Source organism: Sparus aurata, chromosome 18, assembly GCF_900880675.1.
Source record: "Sparus aurata chromosome 18, fSpaAur1.1, whole genome shotgun sequence".
NCBI classification, from domain to species: Eukaryota; Metazoa; Chordata; class Actinopteri; order Spariformes; family Sparidae; genus Sparus; species Sparus aurata.
In genome coordinates, this window is record NC_044204.1 from 25,480,729 (window position 1) to 25,495,612 (window position 14,884).

At 42.1% G+C, this 14,884-nt stretch overlaps 1 protein-coding gene across 1 annotated transcript in view; it reads right to left on the reverse strand.

Moving 5' to 3' along the window:
- Positions 1 to 1,462: 1,462 nt before the first annotated feature.
- Positions 1,463 to 14,884, reverse strand: part of trpc7b (transient receptor potential cation channel, subfamily C, member 7b) — a 55,635-nt gene continuing 42,213 nt past the window's right edge. The window contains exons 8-12 of the mRNA XM_030397375.1: positions 10,040 to 10,235; positions 8,385 to 8,606; positions 5,702 to 5,782; positions 4,800 to 4,875; positions 1,463 to 4,441 (exon numbers count right to left, since the gene is read on the reverse strand). Of these exons, the coding sequence (XP_030253235.1) occupies positions 4,302 to 4,441; positions 4,800 to 4,875; positions 5,702 to 5,782; positions 8,385 to 8,606; positions 10,040 to 10,235 (715 nt within the window). The 3' untranslated portion in view covers positions 1,463 to 4,301. The remainder of the gene's footprint in view (positions 4,442 to 4,799; positions 4,876 to 5,701; positions 5,783 to 8,384; positions 8,607 to 10,039; positions 10,236 to 14,884) is intronic.

A 14,884-nucleotide genomic window follows, 5' to 3' on the forward strand; every position in this document is an offset into this window, starting at 1 on the left:
TAATGTGATTTATGCTTAACAAAGTCCACAAAACAAATACCTAGGGCATGAACCTGTCAGTTTGAAATTAATGTAGAACCGTTTTTAATTAACATACCTCTCCCGGTGAAAGGACACTTTCTTCATAACCCAGTACTGTTTCAATAAAGTTGACACACAAAGAAAATTGCACTGAAAACAAAGACAACTAGAAATCTGTTGACCCTCGTCATATATGGCCTGAAAGATGAACATTTTAAGGCGGGTTTCACTGCCTTTGCAGGGGTCGATGACCTTTGTGTAATGGCAGACGAGACAATAAAAGGAAGCCAACAGCCTGAAACAATGCAGAGAGAAAGTGTGAATGAATGGTGCGGACTAAGTGGGGACAGATAAATATCTGGACACATGTTGGAACGATGGAGTGTTTACACCGGTGCTGCAGAGGGCAGCTTTCAGGATGTCTCTGACACGCCATGTGTGTTTTTAAGGTCAACACACACACACACACATATACACACACACACACACACATGCTCACACACACACACATATACACACACACACACACACACACACACACACATAGGTGCATGACACACGCACTTAAAAAAACCCACTCTCTCAGTCACAGAGGGGTTTGAAGATCCTCTTAAAGGCAGTGCCACTCTCCCACAGACTGTATGTTGAGTCTGCAGTAGAGTAGCGGGAATGTACTTTGTTTACGGGATTGCTCCTGAAGCGCAGCTCCTCGTCACATGAGAGGGTTTGGACTTTTCCGTTGGGGGGTTGAGGAGGGGTGTTGGTGTTTGGGATGTAATGTTAAGATGGAATACCTGCTTGTCCAGCCCAGCCGCTCATTTGCTAACCACTGTGCAGAACTGAAGTTTATTCTGTCATGCTGTTATTTGTTTTTTGCACTCCTGAGTGTCTGCAAAACCTTTTACCTTTCCAGGAACCTTGTTAAAGTTTTGGCCGTAGTGAAGCAGCTAAAAGAGTGGTGTTTGCCTTGTTACTCTGTCACACTCAGGCCTCATGACAGCTCCGTTATCCTGTACTGTCGTGTATTTTGTATTTTGTTAGAGGATTATGTTGCACATTTGTTTTCATCTTTTGATTTTGTAGGACAGTGTTAAGAGTTGCTCTTAAATGTAAAAATCAATAATACCTCAAACACGAATTCTGTAATGCTTCCTGCTGTTATTGCATCTTCAGAAAGACTTTTTTTGCATTTGACCTTTTTTAGGCATGTGTTAAGTGTTTGTTTGAAAAAAAAGATCTGTCTGAATAACTAAATCAACGACACGGACATGCCTGTAACTACTCTAAAAACAGTTTGAATATGAAAATGTTTGTATATGATTGCAGTACTGTGTAGAAACGATGTGATTTAACGCAGTGTGTAAGTGCATGTTTTGTGCAGTTTGGGTCCTCCCAGCTACTCAAATCAAAGCACTTGTTCAGGATCAAAAATATGACAATATACAGTACAAGATTTTGCTTTAATCAATATTTCTTGCGCACAAGTTAAAAATACAGTATTTCAGGTAATTTTGTCTTACAGGAGGTGGGACACTTAAACCCCTCTTTAGGAGTCTTTTCAGCAGTAGCCTGGTTGTGCACACAGAAAATAGTTGCTCTTCCTCTCTCTCTCTTACACACACACACGCACGCATGCACACACGTGCGCACACACGCACACGCACACGCCCACACACACACATACACATACACATACACACACACAGAACAAATAAACAGACACAAGTTCAAGTCCCACTACTTATTTAAACGAAAACTTGACTCTAAACAACATTTTGTGTATCGGAAACAGAACTCGGTCACTATACGCTGAAAACCTCATATGTCTAAAGAGACGAATATTATAATAATGGTTTAAAGCCTTCAGATGTAGAATTATCACTCAACTTCAATGGTGCTATGAAGTGTGCTCGGGCCTACTACACCTGCTAGTGAGGCTTTAAGTTCTAGAAACTATACATTTAAGGACTGAAATGTGGATATATTTGTTGTAAAATAAATGACTTATCTCACAGTCTTGAAAGTTGAAAGTCTTAAAGGATGATGTTATAATGAAATCAAGATTTGAATTGTTTTGATGTATAATGAGAGCCCTCTAAATGTGCTAATTGGTGCAGTAGGCCCCTGCTGATTCCATACAATAACAGAATAATAAAACTGAGGTTTTTTATCTTGATGTTTTGTTTTTGAAGGCGATGTAGGGGCTCGTATGACGCATTTAAATGATCTCAATCCTTGGAGGAACCCATTCAATCTGCTGATTAAATTCAAAATACCAAATCTGTCTCACAATGTTTTTAAAATGACAATACACACGGACCAGTGCTGTGTGACCGCTTCCCAGAGGCAGCAAGAAACAGAATGGCGAGCCATCACATGAGAGGATTTTAAGAAATGACTGAAGCATTCTAACTAGAAATAAAAACAATCTGACAGAATCTTGCTCAAGTTGTTGAATCCTGACTGTGTCTGGAATTCAGCAACTTGAACAGAATATAAACAGTGGATTAGTGGCTGTTTTCTGTTGACAAAATCGAAGAATAGGCTGCTGTTACAGGAAGGACAGATACTGTGGCTGCTCCCACAGGTCAACTTTAGCACCCTATTTGTATCTACATCTGTAAATTGTTTGTTTGTTGAGAAAGTTTTCCACTTAGCACGATAAAAAAGACACATTTCTAATGGGCAGAATAAACAGACTGCGTATTATTATTGGGATCACATTTTCTCTCCAATTAAAGCAGTTCAACTCATCCTCATGTCATCAGAATGACTGGTGAAGTCTACCACAGCTCGGTTCGTACTGCAGCTGGATGCCTAATAAGTCTCCAGGACACAAACAAGACCATAAAATGACTCCACACAGCTTCTGTGTTCCTCTGCGTTTTATAGCCAAATGATTGCACTGTTGTTTCCAAAAGTTTAAAATCTCTCATCACTCGTCATATCTCTCCATCTGCCACATTTTCTAATCTCGCAAATGTCTGATCGCCCTGAAGCAGTCAGACGGAGGAGCTTTTACTTCCCTCTTGTGCACCTCATAAACACTGACCTCATGCATTTTTACAGCTGTGAACACAACTCCTCGAGGACATGTCGCTTTTTGTTTTCTACTTCATAAAAAATGTGTAGCATGGAGACACTTTTGGTGATTTTCCACCGCCACTTTTGGCCACGCCGACGCAGTGCGCTGCAAGGGCACAGTGAAAAGCAGAATATCCAAAGCAGTGATCAAGGTCATAATATGTTTAATTGGCTTGGAGTTTTTCAAATATGCATGAAACCTGGACTATTACTGGTTTTGCGCATCTCATTCTAAGTGAGATGAGAGACATGCTGCTTGGAGTAATGTTATTTTAACTTGTTTTTTTGCAACTAATAATCTCTCAGATCTCTTGGAGACGGTTCGACACGGAGCTGCAGTACCGTTTGTCTAATCAACACACAAAGGTCTGTGATACACACTAAAATGAGCAGATAACGTTACATTTCTCGGTGGTCGTTAATGACTTGTTTCCCACTTTTTTTCCTGAATCATCCGACTCCTGATCGTAAGTTGTGCATCTTGGAGGGAAATGCATTAATTAGATAGCCTGGTGTATAAAGGGGTGCACAGTATCTCAACAGGTATGGCCACCCTCGTCCTGACAAAGTAAAAGACTTTTTCTCATATCTACCCCCCACCACCACCAATCTCCAGCCCTCCCTCTAAGTCACCCCTTCACTTGGGTCTCCCTCTCTCTCCTCCGAGTGGGTGATGCGCTGATATCTCTTAGAAGCGGATGCGGGGGCCCTCACTGCTGCGCCGCCTCAGTCTTCTGCCCTGTGGTGCCTCTTCATATCTCATGGCGTTTGTGTTCTCCTCCTCATTCGTCTCCCTCTATCCCCCCCGCCGCCCTTGCCAGCCTGCGAGCCGCTGTCTTCTTCCCCTCCCTCTCACTCCCTGAAGATGTTGCCTTTAATTAGAATTCAGCTGTCAACACAAACCCCCCCTCCGACTGCCTTTACTTCACCTCTGACCCCGTGACCTCACGCTCACTTGCAGCCGCCGCTATCTTCTTCTCACATTCCCCCCTAATTGGTCGTTGCATGTACAAAACACTTGTCTTTTGCCTTGAGTTAGCACATTTTACCCAGTGTGTTCTTTCTATCTCACAAACATCCCCCCCCTTCTTCACCTATCATTGTTTTGAAAATAAATAATCTGACCCCGCTTTCTGTGCGCACCTCCTCCGGCCTCCTCTCCCCCTTCCTTCTCTCTCTCCTTCTTGCGAGTCCTGTCAGTGTCTCATGGTGTTCTTGCCAAACTTGTCGCCAAGTTGTTGGATGAGCAGAGCCAGCTCCCCGGCGGCCTGGGACTTCTCCTCCAGGAGCTCGTAACGGAGGCTGGAAATGTCTTGCTTAATCTCCTTCAGCTCGCCTGCAACACAGTCAAACACGGACACTCAATCGGGGCACGTGAACATGAACGTACATGGACGTGTGCGCGGGTAAGCGGAGCCATGAAACTGTGCTACAGTTGAAGTGGGAGGTTTGAGTTCACACTTTTATTTTTCCACAACCCTGACTTCTGACTTTAAACTCAGAATTTGGACTTTTTTCCTCAGAATTCTGAGAATCAGAATTCTCGTGGACTTTATCTCACACACAGACAGACACACACAGACACACACTAAGTCCTACCTCTTTCTCACTAACTCGTGCACACACATGCCCTGAGCAAATAATGACACAGTGAGAGAGGGCGCTTAATGAAGAGGAACTTTTTTTTTTTTTACCTTCGTTGACTTCATCGTTCTCTCTGTCCACTTGCGCCTTCAGGACGTAGCGCTTAATCAGACGCTTCATGATATTCTACGAGGAGGACAGGAAAGGAGGAAGATTAAATAGGGAGAAGGTGACAAGTGTGACATGACAATGGGCAGCACAGAGAACAGCAGAATGTCTCAGAGACTGTGTGTGAAATGTCTAGTATTGATCTGCAGCCTATAGGGACGTCCCACAGCTGCTACCGACCTCCGGCTGTCGAGCTCTGCATGTAGGCAATCTGGATGTTGGTCGATATCTGTCACTGCACATACAGCGCACATACAAAGGTCCAATCGAGTGACATCTATGTGAGTGCATGGTGTGAGTGATCTTGTGTATTGTAAAAAAGAACAAAAAACACACAAACTGGGAGAGAAAAGCACAGAGAAAGAATTTAAGATCCCCCTCGGGGCAAAAGGTGAAGGGCAGACGCAGGAGGAGAGCATCTCGTAGCTCCTAACTGTGATATTTTCAGCTCATTTACAGAGCGTCTGCTTTCAGTCTCCTTCAAACAGCTCATTAGAGGCATTTTCAGCTTCACTCCCGACGCTCTCTTTCTCTTTTTGCCACTCCTCCTCTTTCCCCTTTCGCTCGCAATCAAATGTTCAATCCTGCCTTCCTCTCAGCTGCTGCCCTTTCATCCCAGCGCTTGTTAAATTCTTTCCTCTCTCTTGTCTCCTTCCTCACTCCTCTTTACCTCTATCGTTTATACTGGTTTCTCTGTACCTCCTCCACCCCTCTCATTTTCTCTTTCCGTCTCTCCTGCTCTCTGCACCTCTACTTTTGTCCTGGTCTTTTTTTCCATGCGCGTCTTTTCATTCCTCGATCTTTCCTGAGATTCTCCACCCATCCTCCGCTTCCTCTTTCTTACCTGGTATCTCGTTGGGTGTTTTCTAGATTTTCTGGGGATGAACTCCTCTCCCGGGCGCAGATGAGACCTGAAGCGCTCATCCTGTTGCAACAGTGGTACAAAGAACAGAGTCCAGAGTTAACGTCACATTTCAGGCTCGAGTGATCCTCTATAGTGGAAGCGTTTGAAAACCATGCTAGAGGAGGCAATGCACTGCCAAAACAAAACAACAACGGAAGGCAGGGCTTTGTGTGTTTGTTATCGAGCGCTCACAGATGCCTTCAAACGGGACTGACAGCAACACTTGACCAGAGCGAATCTCTATCAACTGACTTCCAGCTCTAACTCCACGACCTTGCTTTGGAGCTTGTGTGTCATTTCAGCGCTGCACCGTCAAATTGAGTTTCTAACTGAAGTGTGGACACACGCAACCGTCTGCTATTCAGTGCGCACAAAAGCTGCAGACGAATGGAGATTTCCAAACATAATGGCTGAATAATATTAACAGTCTGAAAATGAATAATGCTTTATATAAAGCCTTAAAGTTTAAAGCCCTGACAAAGACAAATCCTGGTGTTTTTTCTTTAATGTTGAAGAACTGTTCGATTTCTCTCGGAAGGCAGCAGAATTTTTCTCAATTATGAATGTAAAACATAAACAATGTGCATTTATAAATGAAACACTGAAAGTGTCTGCACTTAATAAATAAAAAAAGGATTCCTTCTAAACAACTCCCAGAGTTATACACTGAACAGAAAATCCATAATATAGAATTATATGTCAGTTACAGTAGAGACCATTCAGGCTGTATGCTCTCATTGATTTTACATTCATATTCCTGAATTATGTTTCTTTTCTTTGTTTTGCAGGGAAACTCATTTTGTTCCCCTGAAAGAACTGAATGTACAGTAATTGATTTAGGACTTTGTAGGACAGAGAACACCTACCGCTAATACCAATGATTTGCTGAAGAGAGGCAAATTAGCGTTTTTATAAAGTCGTTGCTTTATTGAACCACACGACCAGATGGGAACTACTGTTTCAGCTTCGTGTGAATCTTTTATGCAGAGGCTCTGCCAAAGCCCCGCTGACAGAGCTTAATGGTCTTTGTTGTGTATTTTGATCTAGGCCCTATCAATAACCTGCTCTGCTGGCCTCTGCTGACTCTGTTTAATTTATATTCTATTGTTTTTTTTGCTTATGGCAAGAAATTAATTGTCTCCTGTACTGTGAATATTTGAAATATTGCCATATTCACCACAGGGCATCTGCCATCTGCATCCACTAATAGCATGTGAGCAAACACACACACACACAGAAATATGTCAACTTTTATCATGCCACATACAAACTTTCATTATGAAATATATCAACAGAAGCTCCTCAGTCAGTTTCCCTCAAACATATAAGCCTCAGTCATTAAAACTTTGCCAACCACTGTCTTGGTTATCTTTCCGAACATATGCTGCTTTAAAACTCACATAATGACCTTTCATTCAGTGCATTAACTTTTCTCAAAGTCCCACATGAGAGACACATGGACCACATGACTGAAATAAGATAAATTGATTCAGAAAGCCAACGCTGCCTTTGCTGAATCTCACTTGACATTTCTGGAGCTGCACTGTGGTCGAGGGTGAGCTTACGTATCGATCGCTCGCTTCACCTGCCTGACTCTGCAGTTACATTGTCAGGGCTGCAGAGAACTTTAGGAGCTCACAGAGGCAGCAGGGTGTAACCCCTCTTGTCCCCGTCTGCAGCCTGCCGAGGCATTTGAGCAGACGCAGGCAGATCTAATGGCCTGACTAATAGCTTAGCCGAGGTGAGCCGTTTGAGCTGAGGAATCAGACGGAGGAAAAGCGGGCGGACGAGGCCGGCGCTAAGATTGATTCTGTTAAATGGCGAATGCTATGGACAGAGGGGGGGGGAAGTGTGAAAAAGCTTCATCCCAGACCCTCGGTGGGAATATCATGTTTTTCCTGTGAGTTAACCACAAGGCCAATCGAACACACGAGAAATATTATAGTTGCTGACGTTTCAGAAATAGACAGTGATGCTACAAACAGTTGACCCAGGCCTCTACAAGAAAGCAAGTCCAATTAGTGAGCTTGTCCTTTGCTCCCTTTTGCAGTTTCATCAGTCCTTTTACTGAAGCCACATGGGAAGCAAAACATAACCTCATTTAGGTGGGAAGAAACCTGCAAGAGGCGAATATCTAGATGGCAAACACACTCATGGTAATCAGTATGTCCACCTAACTCAGAAGCAAAGGAAGCAAATTGAAGGTGAACTGAACCAAACACCATTACAAAATTGCTGGTTGCAGCTTTTACGGTGTAAATTGCCACCTTACAGTGCCAATTTCCTGTTGTCTGACAGTAATATGCCGAATGGGAGGCCAGAGAAACAAGTTGCATTTTGTCAGTAATTAGCTTGTAATTACTCACTCCTGTTGCAGCTCCTGGAACTGTCAGAATAATTGAATCAAATCACTTACAAAAGAAAAATCCTACTGGAATGACAAAAAACTGTTTTGGTGCGGAAAATCATTAATCTGCCATTTTTCACACTGTCAAAAACAATGTCAGCCCTGTAGTTGTCCCCCTGTCACACAGGATAATAGATGCAAAATAGCAACATATTTTTTACTTTGCGTCTGTAATTTGTCTTGAGATTAGGAGTCAGGAGAGCTCCCCGGACTGACCTTGGCCTGTGAGTTGATCATGCCCAGCTCCAGCTCGTTGTTATGGCGACGGCTGTTGGCCTTGCAGAGGTGGATCAGGCAGTTCTTTATGCGGAGGACCAGGTAGTAGAAAGACTTAGGGCTTGGGACCATGTTGAAGGGGGCGGGCAGGGTGCGGCCCTCGTCAAAGTAAGAGAGCCACAGCTTGGCACGGGCGAACTTCCACTCCACGTCGGCGTCCTCCTGCAGAGACAGCCGGGCAGACACAGAAATAAGCCAGGCTGGTAATGGGTGAAGACCTGAAGAAACTCATCAAACTGAAGAAACCTCATCAAACTGAGGAAAAGACTTACCTTCTTCTAGTTCTTGGACTAGACACATTTTTAATCATCAAATTATTTATTTTATCAATTATTTTATTTATCAAATTAAATTAAATCAAAGCTACTTGAGAGCAAATTAATCAAGATTTAACAACATATGTTCAGACTGAAGCTGCCATTGGTAAAATTGTAGAAACCATCAAGTCCAGTCTACATTTTAAATGCATCCAACTGAAAAAGTCCAACCTCCACCTTTCAGGCCTTCCTCCAGATTCACTCCTTCGAAACACCTGGTTGCGCAGAGAGCTTTTTGCTAATGTTAGCCGCCGAAGGAGGCCGTTACGACATCAATAGCTCTGTTCTTTCTCTCAGGGGATGTGTGCTTTGTGCTACTGAGTTACCAGCTGAACAACTAGGCTAAGGGGCTGAGAACTGTTAAGGTAGCACATTGTTGTCAATGCTAACCATATCTTACAACCTCACGTCTTTACTCACATGTAAGAACACGCTAAACATTATCATAATGAACATAAACAACAAGCATGGCCTTTGTTGTTATTGTTAGTTCTCACAGCTACCAAGCTAGTATGTCACAGTGTTTGGAAAATTTGGGTCACTTTCTCTGCCATTTGTGTGTGACTAGCTCACTAAGAGATTTACCAATACATCTGCTGAGCCTTGTGGAAGAATCTGGTTGGGATATTAAGAGATCCTCTTCAAGAATAGAAGAACATTTCTCCAAGAATAAGTTACCAACGCTATCTTTAAAATGGTGTTCTATTAGTTCATGTGGATGTTTGCAAATTTAGACAAATGATTGTTGTTTTATAATAATTTATAATTACCATAACTACACCTAGACAGTTATGACAGAAACTATGTAGAGTAAGTATCAAACTCACAACAAAAGACAGCATTGTTCTGTCTAGGAGAAATGAACATGACATCCATTTGATGTGCTGAAGATAAACAACTGAACATCTATCTGTCCACTGATTTTCAGCTGCTGTCTTTTTGTCTTACTGGGATGAAGCACGAACAAAAGAAGGTTTGTTTCCCTGGTTTTCAAAACAGCTCAGATTTTTGGCGAAAAAGTGACAGTTTTCTGTGTGAGAATCCATGTGGTGAAAACACTTTTACTTTTGTGGTGACAGCTTTGCAATGCAACTCCTGCATTAATTTCCCATTCTGTGTTTTTATTGGTTGCCACTGCATTGATTTTTACAGCTTGTGGCATTTTCATCTCGCTCTCTAAGCCTCCTGCAGCCACAGAGGTGATCAAACAATGATCCTTATTGACTTGTTGACGGCATTACACCCTTTCTGTACTGAAGGGCAGTCTTATTTATCTACCTCTATCTCCTGGTACGAGCTGTTGATCATAGCGATGAGCATGTTGAGAAGGACGACCACCATGGTGACATTGTAGACGCCGTACAGCACGTAGCCGATGTTCTCTATGAACTTGTGGTCGTACTTCAGCACCACTGAGATCACTTCAGACAGCCCGAAGATTGACCAGAAAAGAGTTTTGAAACTCTCCTCCACCCTGCGAGCAAGAAGAGAGAGAAAATGGCACATGACACACATAAAGGACCAGCGTGTTAGCAGCTAATCGCTCTTACACTCAAACACACAAAAGGCAGTTTAATGTTGTTAGGTTTATGAGGTGGCACTGATTAAATACCTGATGAGTCATGTCAAATTTTATCTCTCACACACACTCACGCACACATAGAAAAACACATACACCCACTTGTACAGTTACTGCACATACACATAAAGACAAAGAAAGAGCAGGAAGTTACAAAACTTCAGCATCTGAGAGATCATTTGGTTTATAGAACAAAGTTAATTAAGTCTGTAGCCTCGCCCTGTGGTGACCTTTACGCATAGCTGATACTGAAATGTCGCTGTGGTTAATGAGAAAAACAATAAAGCTTTCACTCGATAGCTTAAAATGAATGTGTCCGTGGTGTTTTTTCCGTCTGTATTTAAAAAGATAAATGAAGACACATTTCAACCCAGGGCTCATTAAACTCACGGAACACTTTCAAAAACTTATGGTGGCGAAATTAACTTAATTCAATTTCATTTGAATGTCATTGTGAATAAAATTTCTGAGAATGTTCATTGTAGAGACTATAGACAGCAGAAACACTTGCCCCCCCCCCCCCCCCCCGGCCATCAATATATGACAAATCAAGCACTCTATTTGTTGTTCGATTAAAAAGAAAAGGATGTGTGTTTTTCCTGAGGTCCACAGTCAAATCTCGGTTCAGCCAAAAAGATCGTTCTCTGACACTGACCCGGTGTGTAAGCTGAGGTAAAACAGCACAAAGATGCAAGACCTATGAACATTGACATTCAGGTGCATGTCTGTTGTTAAATATTCCATGAGCTTGCAAGCATGGGCTTGAGATGACAGAGGCGGGTGGGCTCAGTAGGGAGGAAGGAGCCGCCTGCTCAGATTGCTGGAGGGGCTGGAGGTGGAAGGAGGCTGCGGGGAGAGAAGATCTGTGGGCTCCTGGTTAGAGCTGTAGGCGTCTTCCAACTTAAATTCTTTCAAAGAGACATGGTTTCATTGGCAGGCAGAGAGTTGGTTAAGGCACAGAGAGAAAAAAAAAAAACACACACGAAAGAAAGAAGAGACAGACTAAAAACACACACATACATTCTTCTTCTCCCTAACACACAAGCAGATACTCCTCTGAATGCTGCAGTTTTAACCTTTCAGGAGGAAACCAAAACAAACTCTTTAACCTTCAAGACCAGACCGGTGTGTGTTCTCTCGCTCTAACTCGGGTGTAATGCATCGATAGATATGCTGCGCCCTTACACAACATAATTTATTGAAAACTACATTGCTTCCTACTAACACTGATTCCAAAACAGTTTGGATGCCATGTTAAAAATGTAGATAAAAACAGAATGCAATCATCTTTTTTGAAATTGGAAAGTATGGCTCCTTCCAGGTAGAATAGCCCTGTCTAAACTCTGTAATATTACAAAAAACCCTTTGCTGTCTTCTGCATGTTATCAAGCATTCAGCTCAACCGTGTTCACTGTCACTCCTTTCACTGCTCCCTGTGGATCTCTGAACCTCACATAGTATGATTGATGGTCAGCACATATCATGTGTCTACAGCTTTTAACCTTTGAATAGATCATTTCAAGTTTTCATCGATTTCTCCTGGTTAACATGTATTGCCAATGTGCTCACCTGCTAACATGACTGATGTGTTGAGGATATTATGTCTAGTCAATATTTGGTGTATGTGTGGAGGTTATTCACAAAGGTTTGTCCCGAGTGCTGCACATTGTGTTACGTATTATGCAAATAACCAACTGCTCTGACCAAAAATCTGTCAGTCGCTATTAAAAATTACAGAAGACTCTTCACACACAAACTCAAGACCGTGAAAATGTTTCAAAACACAATTTTGTTACAACAGCTTTTTGTTATTTCACATTTCACATGAAGCATTTTTTAACTTCAGTCGTCCTGGCTCAACTCGGCTGCTGCTGTGACCATCTTCTGAATTAACTTGCTTCTTTCAACACTTCCTGTACAACAGTACAAAAGAGACAGTTCGGAGGATTCAGGACTCTCCAAATTTGTTTAGAGTCAGGCGGCGTGGTAGATTCATGCTTGTCCGCCTGTGGATATTATTCCTGGCTACGAGTTGACTTTGGCAAGACTCTCGCTGCAGTTTGAAGGATAGTTAGACAACTCACCTGTCAGTGTTTTGAGTTTGGATTTAAATTCTTCTATCACCTCCAGTCCATTTCTTTTTTCTGCTACCGTCATGATCAACACATTTTTTGTTTATTTACTGTACTTTTTTAAGAAGTTCTAATCATTATGTAGTGTACAGCTTAACATTTTGGGAACATATTGCTTTACATCCATTCAATACTAGCCTATCATGTTAGCCTGTGTTGTGACCTGCAGTGTCTGTTTATAGAGGGGAAATGAAAACTTGAGCTGACGCTGTGATTACTGCCCTTTTCTTTATCCCTTTAAACCCTTGACCCCTGACCTCTGTTTTAATCTTGTCTTGTCAAGGAAAAGATGATTCACACATACCACACAGAACCTTTGACTGGTTGTAAGACTGTCTCCATTTGATACGGATACATAAGCAAAATAAATAAATAAATAAACAACCATCAGCGAGAAGATTTGCTACATCTATGTAGTTATTCTTAAAGCATTACTGGGTCATATCCCACAGGTTAAAGTCGCACTACAGAGTATTTTGCCATTGTCATTCCCTTGAAAATATTTTTTGACAATTAACTACATTTTGTGCTCATACTTCAAAATTGTATGTTTTTGCTAAAAATGTAACAATGATGATCGGCTAAAGTTGAATCTGTGATTGATAAGTCATATCAACTTTAGCTGTACAGTTGTCGAAAGCAATACATTTCCAAGTCAGGCTCAAAAATAGTACTGAAATAAGTTGCATCTTTCTTACACCTGCTCCAAAAACTAATTCACACACTAGCCAGATCAAGATCTTTACTAAAGGAGGTGGTGATGTTCATACTACTTTTGTCCACAGGGGACGCCAAAATAAACAAAAAGAAATCACAATTTTTGGAGCTGCTTTAAACAAGTGCAACACAAGTTTTACTAAACAAGGCACAGCAAGAATCATAAACTGAGACTAAAAGTAACATTGATGTGCTTCCGACCACAAAAAAGTAGAAACATTTGTTATTATTATTTTGAGAAAATTAGCCTTTCTTTGGTAGTGAACATGGATGCAGAGGCATACACAATATAATCAATATCACTATCAAAATTGCCAAGACATCAGATTAACATCGGGCAGGGGAGGTACCTGTTTGTGTGAACAGAAACCATTCACAAGCATTAATAGTAGCTTTTCTCGAGTGGTTTTCCTCTTTGTGTTGCTGTAATAGGTGGCACCAGGCATCAGACTGCTGTGAGAAAGCAGCAACCGAAGGGCTGTTATCAGCAATACAGCCTTCTCACTCACTATTCCCATCACACACATCCAGCCGCCTATCGTGCAATCAGGAGAGCTGTGGAAGGTGATTTTGGTAGACTTGCCTCGAAAACCTGTTATTTCAAGCCTTCCCTCTTTAAATAAAGTCTCATCACTTATCTGGAGCCTCTGTTACAAGATAAAAAATGCTTCTTCGCGGCTTTGAAATAAGAAACTAAATAGAAAAGGGGAACAATTATCTGGTCACGATTGTGTTAAAGCCTAATTATCTTTCTAATCAAATTATTGAGTCATCCAGCTTTCCCTTCCCACCCGTGTGAAACGCTCGCCCGATTTAGATTTTCATGTTCCGAAAATATGAGCGCAGACATGGATGGAGGGCTCTGTTCCAGGCAACTTTAATGTGCCATTAAAGCAGATACTGGCAGGGACAAATGCACGCACACAATTAAAATTAAACTCACATTGTGGACTATTCATATACGCTCTTCATCTGTTCACCTTGACAGTTGACTATAAAGCAAATTCAAACGTTATGTTGGCGGTGATCCTGGCAACACATAAAAGACGCCGTCCTGACAGCACCATCTGAGTTGAGCAAGTACATACATACATCTTGCCTCCTAGCTTCTATTCATAACACACTAACACAGGTGAAGATGAATATGGATAGGTGTATATATGAGAGTGGAAGGCCTTCTTCCATTCTGGATAATGTTGACTCATGGGCAGCCAGTGCTGCACTGCATAATCATTTGTTTTGCTCACCTTGTTTTCTGCTTATTTAATTCACCGAAAATCAGCGTGAGATGCCTCTCAGGGAAGAAGTGCAATTACTGAAAATCCAAAATGTATCCTTGGAGATCACCAACATTGATAAATTAGAATTTGTTTGTCGGCTCCTGTGAGCCGAGGCACTGGTCATGTGTGTATTATGCAATACGCTGTTAGTGAGACAAATGAGACGCTCGGTGCCCCGGATAATGGGAGAATTACAATAACAACAACCTAGGAATAAGATTAATCCAAATCGAACCTGTGTGTCTGTGTGTGTGTTTTATAACAGCGGTACGGCTGGCAGTGAATCAGCAGGGACGACGGGCATCTGCAGACGGAGACGGACAGTGTGTTATTATCTGTTATTAAGATTGGCAGCTCCCAATAGGCTGAACGCAACATGGCGCCTTCACGCACGCACACGCATGCACGCACGCAC